This window comes from Gavialis gangeticus, unplaced genomic scaffold (genome assembly GCF_001723915.1).
Source record: "Gavialis gangeticus isolate Ggan-Ray unplaced genomic scaffold, GavGan_comp1, whole genome shotgun sequence".
Taxonomy (NCBI): Eukaryota; Metazoa; Chordata; order Crocodylia; family Gavialidae; genus Gavialis; species Gavialis gangeticus.
Genome location: NW_017729022.1, coordinates 74,022,488 through 74,037,421, shown reverse-complemented (window position 1 = coordinate 74,037,421; position 14,934 = coordinate 74,022,488). Strand labels below are relative to the sequence as shown.

The 14,934-nt window shown below is 45.5% G+C and overlaps 1 protein-coding gene across 3 annotated transcripts in view; it reads right to left on the bottom strand.

Moving 5' to 3' along the window:
- The window catches only part of HIPK2 (homeodomain interacting protein kinase 2), a 213,064-nt gene that overhangs the window by 24,628 nt on the left and 173,502 nt on the right, over positions 1–14,934 (bottom strand). For 2 of the 3 annotated variants that reach the window (XM_019515382.1, XM_019515385.1), the window contains exons 8-11: positions 14,250–14,469; positions 12,744–12,865; positions 3,732–3,874; positions 894–1,073 (exon numbers count right to left, since the gene is read on the bottom strand). In XM_019515382.1, coding sequence (XP_019370927.1) covers positions 894–1,073; positions 3,732–3,874; positions 12,744–12,865; positions 14,250–14,469 — 665 coding nt within the window. The remainder of the gene's footprint in view (positions 1–893; positions 1,074–3,731; positions 3,875–12,743; positions 12,866–14,249; positions 14,470–14,934) is intronic. The other variant, XM_019515384.1, reaches the window with a different exon arrangement.

Here is a 14,934-nt window from a genome sequence, read left to right as displayed (position 1 = left end):
CAAAAAACACCAGAAAGAAATGTATAAACAGACAACAGAGAGCATGCATGAGCTGGGAGCAGGGGACAGGTAACAAGATTTTTGATTGGCAGTAATTTGTGGAGACTCATGTAAGTCATTTGTGGCTCTATCACTCACAAATGATATGGTCATCCCAAATGCATGGCATTAAAATTTTATGCCACCCAATGCCATCATACAGTTATATTTATACCTATTCTATTCTATATATATTCACTGAAGTGGAAGCAGTGGGGCTTTTAAGTGGTTCAATATCCACTAATTCTGCCAAGACATCACTTTACTAGATTTAAACAGGCACAGTTTCACAGACTTCTGTTGGAGTGACTTTGCCTTTCTCAGAGGAAGCAGAGTGGTACCCTATTACAGAGCGAAGAGAGGAAGATTCACAGCATGATGGTCCTGATTTTCCTCCCTCTGACATGGGTTCAGCTCCACCTACTTCTGATTGTCGCAAGTGAACAAGGGAGAAGAATCAGGCCAGCTCTACATGGTAAACTTCCAGTGCCTGCCAATGGTACCCTTGAGTACGCTGTGCTGCTTCATGCAGACTGGAAACAGCCATGCAGCACCAGAAGCTGATTAGCATGGGAGGTGGGCTAATTGGCACTGTCACTCTGCAGCACTAATTAGCCCACCTGGATGCTCCTCCAGCATGGCCTGCTTGAGACCTTCACTACCAGGCATGATAAAGTTGGCTGCGTAGATATGGTTTTAAGCCCTCTAACTGAAAGAAGTACCTCGTTCCCAGTCCTGATTCACCTCCTAGCATTTTTGCCATTGCCATACATATATGCACAACCATTTGACAGCACTGAATTTGAACTGGGGTGGGGGGTCTTTAGGTTTCCACTAGGTTCTTCCCCACTTACCTTGTAGATGACTGGTGCTGTTTATTCTTCCGGGAGGAAGTGGTGCTGGTTGGCTGTTGCCTCATGACGTGAGCCACACCCACATTCAACGGCTGAGCTGCTGGAAGGGTCACATGACTAGCTAAAAGCGCAGGCTGTTGCATGATGGGATTATAATGGCTACCATGAGCATGTGTGTTTCTGCAAGAGGGAGGAAAAGAGGGAGGAGAGAGCTGACTTTAAAATGTTTGTGTATCCACTGGCTACCACCATCCTCAAATGCCACCAGTTAAAGGAGATTTCAGGCATTTCCAGCCCTGGCATCATATTTTGGCTGTTTGTTTTTCTACCTTGTGAAGGCTGTTTCCTTTGCTTTGCTTTATTTTCTTTTCTGGATAGGAAGAAGTGGGGAAAGGTTGAGGAAGATGCATATACGATACATATTTTGAACCCATGTCCTGCTTGAGCCACTCAGTTCAACTGGATTCACTGCCTGAAGGGAACACTCAAGAGTGATATAGGTCTCTTCTCCTCCCTAGATCTAAACACTGATTCAATAGTTCTCATACTCTCTCCCTGCCTGGAGAACAAGGAACTGAGCTTGGGACCAGCAACATAGCATCAATGGGCACAAACTGTGATACCATCTCTACTGCACAGTAGCAACAAGCTACTGCACAATAGAGTTGGAAACAAACCATGCAGCACCAGGACTCCGCAGTACCGGCAGTTACTGCACAGTCATCTAGTACTAAGTCATTTAGTACTTTAGCACTTTATTGCTAAAGCAAGTACTAAATGACTGAGCAGTAACAACTGTGCAGGTGGACGTGTGTGTAGATGTGCCATCAGCCTAAGCCACTGTCATCTGTACCTCAAAACAGACACACAGGCAGACAGACACGCACACACACTCATTGTTCTTTGACCATTTTGACAGTGTTTTCCTTTTTGATAGCTGTTTGGTACGTAAGTATCTACCCCACACAACCTGATAACCATCTCTTCTTTGGGAAGACTTTCATGCCTTTTTCTGATGCGACTTAATACCCCTGGTGCACATGACAATTATGGAGCAATTCATGTATTAATTGTACCATAAATAGTAACAGTGCTATATGATCAGCCAATTTATGGCACCATAAGTGGCAAACCAGCCACAAAGATATTCCATAAAATATCCAGCATCAGCATGGACATGGGGGTCAGCATAGGAACTGGGAGAGCCCTAGTCCAGATGCCAAATATCAGCTGCTGGAAAAGCAAGTTGCAGGGTTCCCTGATGGTGAGGGGAAGAGAGGGGGACCCAAGGCTCTAGCCAGCAGGAACCTGGCAACCCTCATGCCCCTGTGGGGGTTACAGGGCAAGGCATTTTAAAATGCTGGTTTGTGGGTAGATGAGCTGAACACATGGTTTTTAGATATCTTGGAACACAGGGACCCTGGGATGGGGGAAAGGCTCCCCAGTCATGGGTTTCCGGTGTCCACGACTTCTCAAAGCCATGCATGCAGTTGGGGTGTCCTGGGACCAGGCCTGACAATCAGCAGATTGTCAGACCTGGTCCCAACAGCTCAGGGTGTCAAACTGGAAATGGGACTCTTGGGGCTTAGAGCTGGGCCAGCAGTCAGCAGATCGTTGGACCCGCTATGGACAGCCCCAGGTCTCAAACTAGAGTCAGGACTGTTGTGGCTGGATCTTATAATCAGCTGATTATTGGAGCTGGCCCACACAGCTCTAGGGTGGAACTTGCTGGGGGTGGGGACAGCCCTGGATCTGGGACAAAACCACCCTGTCTGAGCTGCAGGACTAGACTGGAGGCAGCTCAGCAGTGGCACACTTGGGACTGGAGAAATTTTATGCCTCATGCACATCTAGCAAGGCAGATGGCACGTTGTTTGGGATGGGCCATAACATTTCTCCAACCCCAATTGTGCCATTGTGTTAACCTCTGCCAGAGGCCTTACAAACACAAACTTAGGGAACTCAGAGCCTATACTGAAGACTTCAAGTCCCAAGCATTAGTGACAATTGTTAAGATCAAAGTATAACACAGGTCACCATGCTTTATGCTAAAACAGCATTTCCCAACCGGTGTACTACAGCATTTTGGGCTGGAGCCACACCCCCCACCTGCTCCTGCTGCTGCGGACACAGACAGACAGGGAGTGTGGCTCCAGCCCTCCATGTCGGCATCCAGCTGGCCATGCACTACTGCTGTCCGCACTCCTGTCAGTGCCTGAACGGCCGCACACCAATTCCCTCCCTCCCCTTCAGCTCCATGTCCAGTGTGCCGCAGTGCTTTTTTATTTAGGTAAGTGTGCCATGGGGCGAAAAAAGTTGGGAAATGCTGTGCTAAGATACTAACCCAGAGGGGACAATCAATGCCCCGTGGATCACCTGGTTATGGCCCAGACCACCAGGCCACTCTTCCAGCTAAGGTTCAGTACAGAGATGATCTCTACAGTCTCCAGAGAGGAGAGGAGACAGCCTGATGATGCAACATCATTTGCCCACAAATTTTTCAGCTGAAAAACCATCCTGGGGAAAAAAAATGATGTTCTGACCCAATATTGATGTCTTATTTTCTGGCACAAGCCACAACATTGTTGCTTTTGGCTTTCTTTTAAAAACCAACATAGGGCAAGTGACAATGATTACGTTTCATCAAGGATGACCAAGAGCACACAGTTTCAATGTGCCTGAAAATGCTCTGACAGTGACTGTCCACGCAAAAGCCACAGACATTACGCATTCAATATTCACACATATACACAATCTGAGATATCAGCAAACCTTCAGACATATATTCAAACCTTCTCGCATATATTCAAACAAATTCTTCAGAGGTTTCCTGTTTACCTCCAGTCTGCCAGTGGCTGGGTTCCTGCCATGGATTCTGGGATGACGGTTGCATGCTGGACTGAAGTGTGGGTAGCTACTCCGGTCAGTTGCTGCCAGGCTGGAGGGAGCAGGATCTGCTGAGTACCACTAGGCCAGGCCTGCTGTTGAACAGAGGAGAAATTTGTTCTTAACATGAATCACCAGACAATGCTGGTCCACATTAAGGCAGACTTTAAATAGGAATACCTGGCTCTTGCATAATACTTTTCATTCGAAGTTTGCAAATGCCCTTGGAAACTATAGCAAAATAATGATCAAGATAGATGAAAAGAGAAGCAGAAGAAAAATTCCTGATAATTCATTCAAAGGGATGCAGCCATAGGACAGTTAGGCTCAGGAAAAAATAAAATGAGAGCTGGCCTGACCTTCAACCCAAATATCAAATGGAACTGGATCTTTTTATTTTAGTCCTTATATGCCAGGTGGGTTCAGCAATCTCACCATGCTTTCTCCTATCACTTGCATTTCTGAAAAGGCAGAAAAGCTGTATCTTGGGCCCTCAGCAGTTGTGGCTTATATTACAAGTGAAGGGTGTCCTTACATTTCATTCATTTCAAGGCCTCCTAAAGGTGCAGTCAAACATACCTGAGAAACATCTGAGCCGGGAAAGCCGAAAGACTGCAAGGATTGGAACAAAACTACTGTCCAAAGGCCAGCAGAGAGACTGCCAACTCAGAAATATTTCCTTCTTTGCTACACCAGCAAAATGGTATTAGAACACAGGAGCTCTTGGAAGTCAGGAAAAGGAATAGGTGGTTTGTGAATCTTAATAAGGGAAGGAAGAAAGGTTTAAGGTTAAAAAAAAGATTAGGAATCTTGAAAGGGAGGAGGCGAGAGAAAGAGAAGAGGCAGCAGGAGGGTGGGAGATGACAGGGGAATGGAAAGATGAGCTCAGAGGGAGGGTGGGAGGGAGATGACATGGAAAAATGGGCTCAGAGGGCAGAAGGAAAGAAGGACTTTGATTTTTTAACTACTTTATTCAGGGGTTTGGGGTAGAAAAAGTTGGCCCCTCCGGGGTCCAGGTCCAATATACAAAGCAAAGACAAACAAATTACCACCAAAACAAGAGCACCATGCCATTACATTCATAACACCACACCATGACAGACACCTTTGCAGTATCACGTCATGCCTAACATGCCGTTATGCGGTCAGGACACCGGCCACACAGTCATATAGACCAAAGCCCTCTATGAACAAATGATTCTTACCCTGCTCTATCCAATTATACACGTGACAACACCTTCAACTTCCCACACAGAAAAAAGCAGCTTGGTGAGGTCCCAGGGCACAGCACGAGCTGGGAGTCGCAGTCTGACACTGAGCCTGCCTGGTTACCCTGACGGGGCATGACACCAGAGCACGTATTGAATGATGGCCGTCCTCCACGCTCCCTTGAGGACCCAGCGTGCCTCAAAGGTGAGCACTGCCCGCCAGAGCACAGCATGCTCAAACTCCAGCGAGAGGCACACCTGCACAAGGAGACTGAAAGGCCACAGGGCATCATCTGAGCTGGTCCTGGCAAGCCGGTTGCAGTGGCTCTTGAGGACAGCCATCTTGGCCTGACCCAGTAGAAAGTGAGCCAGGCAGACAGCGCCCCGCTCGGCTGCCTGGTACAGGTAGGAGCACACGTAGGTGGTCTCCCAGAGGCTCCTGTGCAGCACCCGCAGTGGCGGCTCAAGGGTGACAAAGAGCGGCCTCAGGCGGGGACAGTTGAGGAAGGCATGAAAGAGGTTCTCCTCAATGCCCCCGGGGCAGAAGGGGCAGGCCATTGAGGCAGCTGAGTCAAACTGGGAAGCAAACGTGCCAGTGGCTAGGAGGTCGCCAGACTTCTTGGTGGTTGGTGGTTTATACAATGTGTGCCAAGCCAGGTGGGCCAGTGGGGAATCCCCCAGGCGCTGTCGCCACAGTGTATCAGGGTGGCCCGCCAGCACCTGGGCATGGCGGACGTGAACCACCCAGGCATACATGGCAGAGAAGCAAAGGAGCAACCCATGTCACTGTCGGGAAGCAGGGGAAGTGTCAGCAGGGTGCCAGCTCACTGGCCATGGCCAGGGCAACAGGAAGGAAGGAAGGAAGGGTCTAGTCAGATTAGGAGTCAGGACAGAGAAAGCTGTGATGTGGAACAGGACATTAGACAGGCTTCTCTGTACCAAATATATATAACCGGTCACTAATTCCAACTGGGTCATCTCCGAAGCACTGGATAAATCTATGAGATGTACAAACTAAATTGATTTAGATGCTACCAGAGGGAATTAGCTCTCTAATCCTAACACACATGAGGCTGAGGCCACAACTTTACTTCAGTATGTTACACTTTATTCCACAGGTTGCCTTGCTGACATCCTGGGACTTTTTGCAGTGATGTGCTTTTCAGTATCAGAATCTGTCCCTGAATTCACTTCAGTCAGGTCAGGCTTAATACACACAAGTCGCATAAGGGAAAGCAGCTGGTTACTTTTCACAAATACAAGGGAACCCAGTAACAAGTTCTAAGGCCCGAAAGATGTAATGCTCATGTTGGCAAATTGATTTTGAAACAAACAGATTTAAGGAACCAAGCTCCATTTTCACCAACACCTTCAAAGGGTGAAGATGTGTTGAGGTCTTTGAAAATGAGAACAATGCTAGGGCCCCATCTATATTACAACATATGCATGGGAATCAGAACTTTATTTAAAAATTGTTTTGAAGCATGATCCTAGCAACTGTCATTTTTCACTCAGACTGACAGGAAATGCTTTACCCAAAAAAAGAGCTAGCCACTATAAGCTATACCCTTCAGCAAAACTTCTTTAACCATTGTGGAACATGCTGTTGAGCTGGGGTAAATTAAAAATGTGCACTGGATTACAGCTTAAACTTTGTTTGAAAATGGCTTCAAACACTGCAAAGCCCTGAAGTTGAGAGGACCTAAAGATCTACCTTTGGCAAGAGACCATTTCATGTCAGCTTTTGATTAATCTATGGACAAGGAAAACAGGAAGAGATTGTGTTGGTGACAGCAGCTTACCATTATATAACAACTTTCAAACGATAAACAAGTATTAGCTCATCCACTAGTGGAATGACATACATCAATAATTTAACAGTTCCCTGTAACACTTCCCAATAGTTGTAGACAGGAAGTGAAGGAGGATACTGTACCCAAAAAAATCCCTGCAAGATTTCAAGGCAGATGGAGCTTAAGATCCTCAGGAACTTATACAAGATGCATTTCTTGTGCAGTTGCCCCCTACTGCAAATGCATTTCTAATTTCAACATTTGCTTATAATTATTTAGCTCCTATAGTTATAAGAAAAGTAGCCACCATGGAAAAGCAACACTTTTCTGTTTGGTATTCATGAAGGGGTGTTTTCCGTAGGCAGAGAAAATTTGTCATTAATCCATAATGCTAATCATTAAGGTACAAAAATGTGTATATAATGCATAAGAGGAATATAATTTCTTAGTTAAAATTTTAAAATCTAGCACTTCCTGATTATGCTTCCTTCAGTGTTCACCCTTCCTTCCTTCCTTACGTTGCATACGTAAGACAACCTGATCATAACAAAAGCAACCTTACAGAATGGGGCACATGATGCCAGTCTTTGAATCTAATCTTGAACCACCTCCCACTACTTGGCTGGGGCATCTGGTCTTTATAAACCTATCTGGTGAAAAGAATGCTGTATTTTCTAATGGGCATCAAGCAAGAAAAACAGGGAGATGAAGCTCTATAGCCAAGGGTTTATGGGTAACCCAAGTAATTTCTTCCTGATCTGAATAACCTTTACAAACCAATTAAAGGTCTGGCTAGACATCGTAGGGGATGAAAGTAGTGTTGTAGAGCCTGAACACCAGTGCTTCAAGCTTCTGCCACTCTCCAATGCGACTCCACCCTAACTTGGAAGAACCACTCCTAGGAATGTCATCACATCCATTCATTGCTTGGTTTCTAGACTGAAATCGCTATGTCAACAGACGTCAAATGTGATGGTAGCTACTGACTGCTGGGAATTAAACTGAGAATGTCCTCTTATTTCAGAGAAGCTACTTATTAGCTATTAACAGCAGGCCCTCTTCCTGGGATCTCTCAAGTGTATTTTAACAACCTTTGCAGCAATCTTTACCTGTGGCACATTAGGGTGTTATGCCTTGCATCTGAGTTGCCTGTGTAGTCTTACTAAGAGGTTGGGCAACAGATTTATGTAGGACAGTGTAACAGGGGAACCCCTTCCCCCTGTTACTTGGAGCAAATGAAGCTTGCAAAGAAGGAGCTGTGATACCTGCATCTGCTGCCAAGTGGGCTGCAGAGCTCAGCCTGCAGATTTCAGGGACCAGAACGCTTGACTGCTGAATAGAGGATGAGGAGCACCTGGGTCCAATTAACAACAAACCAGGACAAGTGACCAGAAGGGTAGGGAGAATCAAGGGCCATATAAGCCTGAGTCTGGAGTCCAGAGCCTTGCCAGGGTCAGGGACCAGGGGGCAGCTAGAGCTAAAGCCAAGAGAAAGGCCTGGAGGGTCCAGATGAGTAGGAAAGACAGGCTGGGCCAGAGGAGCCTAGACAAGAAAGAGAGAGCCCTGCTACAGCTAGGGATGAACTGACTGGCAGCCTAGTGATGAGCAGTGTGGGGCACGGAAAGCTGAACTCCAGGCATCGGAAGGCACCTGCTGACATTTATTAACCTTTTGACATCAAAGTACAGCCAGCGAGAGAGGAGGAGGCCCAAGAAGGGGAACTGGAGTGGGAGAACAGGCTAGGTTGACCCCAAAGGAATGCTCCTGCCTCAGGCAGGGGGGTGGCTAGATGACCTCTAGAGGTCCTTCCCAGCCCTGCTTCTCTTGGGTTCTATGCCACTTTCAGAGATGACAGACCTGGGTTGAATTCAAAGCAATGGCAGATAAAATGTTCCCTATGTTCAGTGATTAGAAGAGACTATCAATTGGGGTTCTTCCACCCATGTCTCCTGAGTGCTGAAATGAAAGTTAACAGACCCCTGCCATTTTCTGAGACCAGCCCTATCCCCAGCCCCTATCTACTTACTAAGACAGGGCTTGTACTGAAATTTCTGAAGGTGCCTTGGGGGAGCTGGATGCCCAAATCCCATTGAATTCTACCCCGTTTTTCTATCAAACGGTCCTAATTCTCTCTTAGGCTCCTTTGAAAAAATCCAACTTTACCATCTGAACTTGCATATGAACTAAGTTCTTAAAGTAGAGTGGGCTGGATTCTGCCCTAAATCCCCATGTGTAATCCCAACAAAGGTCAATGAGGAGCTTCATTCCTATGGCCAGTGACAAAATCAGGTCTAGCCACTCATGTGCTTACCTAAAGGGCTGATGTGCTTCACAGCCTCTGACTCCATTGCTTTCTTAAGCAAACTGGAGTACTGCAATCTACTAAACAAGCCTGAAAATCATGTTTGTCTCCTAGTTTCCCTCCCTGGCACTTTCTAGCTGGTGCCACCGAGCCTCTGGGGTTTAACTCTCAGCCTTCCTATTGTCATGTAAGTATCATTCCATCCACACTGTCATGGACTGTATCCCAGTGTCATCTTGTTCTGATGACTTAATTTAGGAGTCATATAAATCTTCTGTAGGTTGGTCACTGATTCCTTCAATGTGATAGTAAGGCAGTTTCAGTGCTGACATAAAAAGCAAGCACGTTCATAGCTTGGGCCATGAAACACAGGGGTGTTGAATATATCCCTCCCTGAGGCTGTAAGCACCAATGTGTGGGGCTACACTGTGTGACTCCACAGTACTAAAGGGCAAAGCTGGAAATGTTGAGAATATCACCATGGAAGTATTTCACTCTGTTCCTTCGTGAACCAGATTCAGAGATCAGGCTTGGAGAACTCATTATCTCTGATGAGAAATTCCGAAACTCCCTCTCACCCCCACCTCCCCACAGCAGTCCATAGTCCTTCTGGCCTCCCTTGCTCTCCTGCTACCCCCACCCTTTAAAACCTCTTCCCAGCTCAGCTCCAATTTTTGATTGTCTTGGAATTTTCCGCATTGCTGACTTGGATGAAAGGGCGGGTATGGTGGGGCCTCTCCATGTGTCAGCCACATCTACAGAAGCCAGGTTGAAAAGAACAGTCAGTCACAGGGAACAAGACAGCTGTTCACATCACTGTGCTACAATCAAGAACTAATGTTGGCCAAGCTGGTGGATGCAGGGTAGGGCAGGTTTTGTTTTTATAGCTCGTGCTTAAAAAAGTTGACTGCAACTCCCATTACTCCAACTTGCAGAGGACTACATAAGTTTACTCACTGACAAAAACCACTTCCTTCCTTGGAAAGAAGTCTAGATTGATTCAGTTCTCCCACTGTAGTAAGTAAATATAGATATGGTGCATGGTCCAGGCCCAAAATCCTAATTTATCAGGTAAGGTCCACTGACTGACTTAATCTACAGATAAAGGCTTGCCTGAACTAATCCACTAGAACAGTACACTCTGCTTTCCAATAGGAAAACCACTGTTGAAGCCATAGTCTGCTCTCAGTTATACCTGTTCAACCCTATGTGAGGTTCATGGGTATAATCAACACTACGCTTTAGATTTAAGTCTTTTGAGATGACATTTGGTGTACAAAGGGAGACAAGTCTATTCAGTGGCATAAGGCAAATAGCATAAATGGAGGGACTATATTCACCACTAGCTCCAGAGGCTTGTGACAGGCCTCCATGCATAGAGGAAATATGGAGGAGGAACATAAGTGGAGGAACACAGAACAATCTCTAAAGGGAAGAGGGGAGAGTACAGAAGGGATCTGGGTTGTGTCAGAGAAAGACTCCTGAGAAATGTGAAGCCCTGCCCCATTTTTGATAAGAAGCTGCAAAGCTTTTAGCAAAGACCAGAATCAGAGCTTCTTTCCACCTGTCTCAGTGCATAGTATATAGACACATTTGCTCATAAGCATGAAAACAGACCCAGTGAGGTTGGCTAAAAGTTATTTTTACCACCTGCTTCACAGACTGCAGACAGCTAATTTTGCCCAACTTTTCATATCATGTTTCTGCAATAAACAGCCTACAAAGATGATATACAAAACATGACCCCTCCAACACTACCTTCCTGAAGACAGAGGTCATCTGTGGGTTTCGGGGCCAGGAGATATTTTCCAGGCCCCATCTTCAGGAATTCATAGTTCATACAGAATACATAGCAAGCGCTAATCCTTGGTTAGATGCCAATATTAGAGTAGTCCTTCCCACCCTCTTCCTAATTTCTGTTTCCCTGAAAGCCCAGCTCTGAAACTCTGAAATTCTCCGAAACATTTCTGAAATGTTTCAGAGCCTTCCATTTTGATTTGAATTTGGTGTTTTGGGTGCTGAAACAGCCCAAAACACCTCCAAAATGAAACGGCTGCCGAAATTTCATACAGACCTAATGTGTACATATACACAACTGCACTATCAATATCAACCACCATTAGCCTTCTTCACACTGATATTTGGTGCATGAAACATATTTACTGAGTTCCTGTACAGAGTATTGAAAATCGGTCCTTTTATCTTTCCACTGCACTGTTTCTTAGGCTCTTCAGGCATTTTTACACATATTTTTTCATTCAGCGATGCGATGGAGATCCACTGCTTCTGAGCAGAATTAATTAATCGAGTCTGCTCTGCATGAGAGCTGATTTGCACTGCACTGTGCCATGTGCAGTTGTACAAGTGGCAAAATGCATGCCAGCACACAAAGTGCTAGCAGTGCACTTTTGCACTAATGCATGTCCAAGGTGTTTTAGTTCAAAAGCATGCCACTGTCATTTTCTCAGAGCTGATGTGCATTTTACCACTTATACAACTGCAACCGTTGTAGCACTGGGTGCTTGAAAAAGCACCCAGTGCTGCGGTGCTTGCACATGTAAAAATGCCCTTTTCTACTGAAAAAGATGTATGGCCCACACTAAAGATTATAACAGGCTCAGAGCACAGAGCATGTCAACATCAGAGAGGCAGCTCTATAACAAAGACTCTTTTATTGGGAATAGGTGTGGCACTTTGCTAATGCACAATCATACAGGCTTCAGCTCGTATTTTGATCTGTTTTCACCTAATAAACTGGGTTGGCATCTGGCAAAGAAAGCAATCACACTCGCTGCCAAAAGTTACCCAGGCAATCCAAAACATAGGCAGAATGTAAAAGTTTGCTGGTGTTTGGATGTAGATGAACAGGCAAGCATTACCCAGTGTACAATAGATTGGCTAATCTTATGATAGGCAAGTGTATTACCTCTAGATCACTTTTTCCAGGCTATGTTGTGCTTTGCACCTGCCTCACTGTAAGTATATTTGTTCTCTGCTGAAGACATTTCTGATACTGCCTGAATCAGTAAAGTGCTAACCATTTTGATTCATTAAAACTTGCTTAAGAGGCCCCTTGAAGGAGGGCAGTGATGTCAGTGCCAGCTCCTGTTCTGAATTTCCATTGTGGGAGATTCATTTATCTTCAGTACAGCCTCCTCAGAAACCATACCAGTAAAGGCTGCTGAAGAAATGCACAGACCTGGTGTACTCCTTGACTGTCTTGGCCTTCATCTCTGCCTCCTTAGACTTTCCTATTCCACAGCTTTTCTAAATGACATACAGTGCACCAATGGAATTCTTCGCCTCAGTATACCATTCAGGCCAAGAGCTGAGAAAAGGCATTAATGAGTCATTTTCAGCATGGGCCTGATGCAACTTATGCTGTTGTTCCCTTGTTAATTTCCAGGGGGTTGGATCAAGCCTACTAAAAATGTAGTTGAGAAAGAGAGTGGAGCCACTGTGAAAGCCTTTTGGGAGTCAAAATGGGCCTGCAAACTGAATGAGAGGCTGGGAAGGATGGCTTCTCCATAGAAAGCTGGAGAATTCACATATTTGCCCCACTTGCAAAGCCATGTCAGAGTGACCTGAAGGAAAGCTTCACTGTCTCTACTTTCTCATTTAATTTAACTTTCTCTGCATAGGTCTCTTCAGAGGAAATTACCTGTGCAAGGAGTCCTGGCTGGATCTGAAGAGGCTGGGCCCCTGGAGCCTGAGTGACTATTGGAACGGCGTTCTCCATCCTCACAGAATACCCAGCATGCTTCGAAGGCGAGGCTTGTAAACCTAGTCCATAAGGAGAAAAAGTACAGATTTAGCCATCAGCAGCTGCTCATGGACCAGCCCCCTGATTTTGAGAGGTACTAAACACTTAACCACTCTAGCTGAAGTCAACTGGAACTGCAGGCACTCTGCCTCTTTGTTAATCAGGCCTTAGGTTCCTAGTTATTAAATCCTGGCAGAGTGACATCTACCAGCTTTGGCAAGCTCAAAACATGATAGGGCCAAATAAAAAGACACTTTCAAAGAAATTAAGAAATTAACCTTATCTAAATCTTGTGCATGCATGGTCTCTCTCAAACCCAATATAGATCTCATGCTATAATGTGCACCTGGGGGGACTTTCATAAGAAGGGAGTTAATAGTTTGTTTTCTAATGAAGCCCATTGTTTTCTGGTTTGACTAAAGGCAACAACCATAGATAGCTAGAAAAACACAGTACTGCATGAGCATACTGTCTAACAATGAAGGTAGGAGAATGAAAATCCAGAAAAAAAAGTTCAGCTCTTACATTCTACCGTAAAATTCCAGCTCTTGCGAAGACAAAGACATTTAGGCTTCAACCAGCCTAGCATGCTACAACCGACACTGCCTCCACTACTCTACGTGGAAAGTCATGTGTTCTAACACCACAACTCTAATCCCTAAACTGTCCTAATTTCCAGGACAAATGTTGTCAGCCTCATTTTAACCACATGACCAAAAAGGAGTAAACCAAAACTTGTCTATTTCTTAAGAGCATCAAGAAACACACCTACTGTTTCCAGAGCACCTATTATAAAAAGGGGCTGGAGAAATGAAAAAGCTACTTCAGAAATATGGCCCCACCAGCACCAAATGTCAGGTCTTAGCTGGACTGCAGATCTCTCTCCATTAACAGCTCCTGGTGATTACACTAGGTGGGCGTAACCCCTAGCAAAGAGAGTGTGCGCCATGGCAAATTCTTTGGGTTTCAAAGAGGGGTAAGCTCCACTTGTACAAATAATGGTTATGTCTGTCAACTCAAGGGGTGCAGCTACATTGTTGACTAGCCACTGACTTTCACAACTGGAGCAAATATTCAGTCTACACAACTGACTCTCCATAGCACTAACCTGCTGGGCCATCTTTCAGAAAGTGGACCACTGAGACACCTTGGAAGTAGTTATTAAAACATTCTCCTGTTTCCATGTTTACCCAAATAAGGCAGAGGTTCCTCAAAGTACTCTGGCTAGGGGCAAAAAACAACAAAGCAAGGAAACATCACAATCACACAACCAACCCTCTCATGGATCAATCCTATAGGTCTAGGTGTTCTCTCATCTAGATCATTTGAGAAATACTTGCTAGAAGGAGTAGATAGATGAGAGGTACATTAAACAACTGAGAGACTACCTGCCCTGTTTCTTACCTTGGAAGCCTGGAGGGCAGACGATGAGGGCTTGCTGGAAGGGGTCAGGCCGAGCACAGATCTGCGCTGTTCCTGTCTGTAGGGGCATGCTCCTCTGGGCCACCGCAGCCATGGACGCCGCTGAGGGCTGGTAGAGTGCAGATTGGTAATTTAGTATGGAGACTTCAGGGTTGGCTAAGGAAATAGTGGCACTGGTAGAGGTGGGAGCCAGGTTGGTGGCCTAAAGGAATGATGGGAATTAAACAAAACAAAAAATGAGGGAGATGGTATGTTGGAAGAAGCGAATCAAAAATAAATGAATCTCGGTAAAACCAGCAAACACAAAATAAATGAGGAGCAAAATGAGAAGGCACAGAGGCCAGGACAGGTGACATGGGTGCATGGGTAAAAGGATCATGCTAGGCATAAACAGTAAGGGTTTCTACAAACTGGGGCTGCCTCCAAGCACATCTCAATGCATCTCCAGAGCCTGGAAAATGGGGAGCAGGGCCAAAAGGTAAAGTGTGTCAAGAAGGAACTGGTCTCACAGTCAAGCTATCATCTCCACCCCATACACCACAAGGCCTCAGAAAATGTTCCATTCAAGAGTTGTGTGAAACTCAGTACTCCCCCAGCAAAGGGTGACTTGTGTTGATGTTCCCTTCCTACCTCTCAAGTTATGCTTTGAGCCTCAAGGAAACCAGAT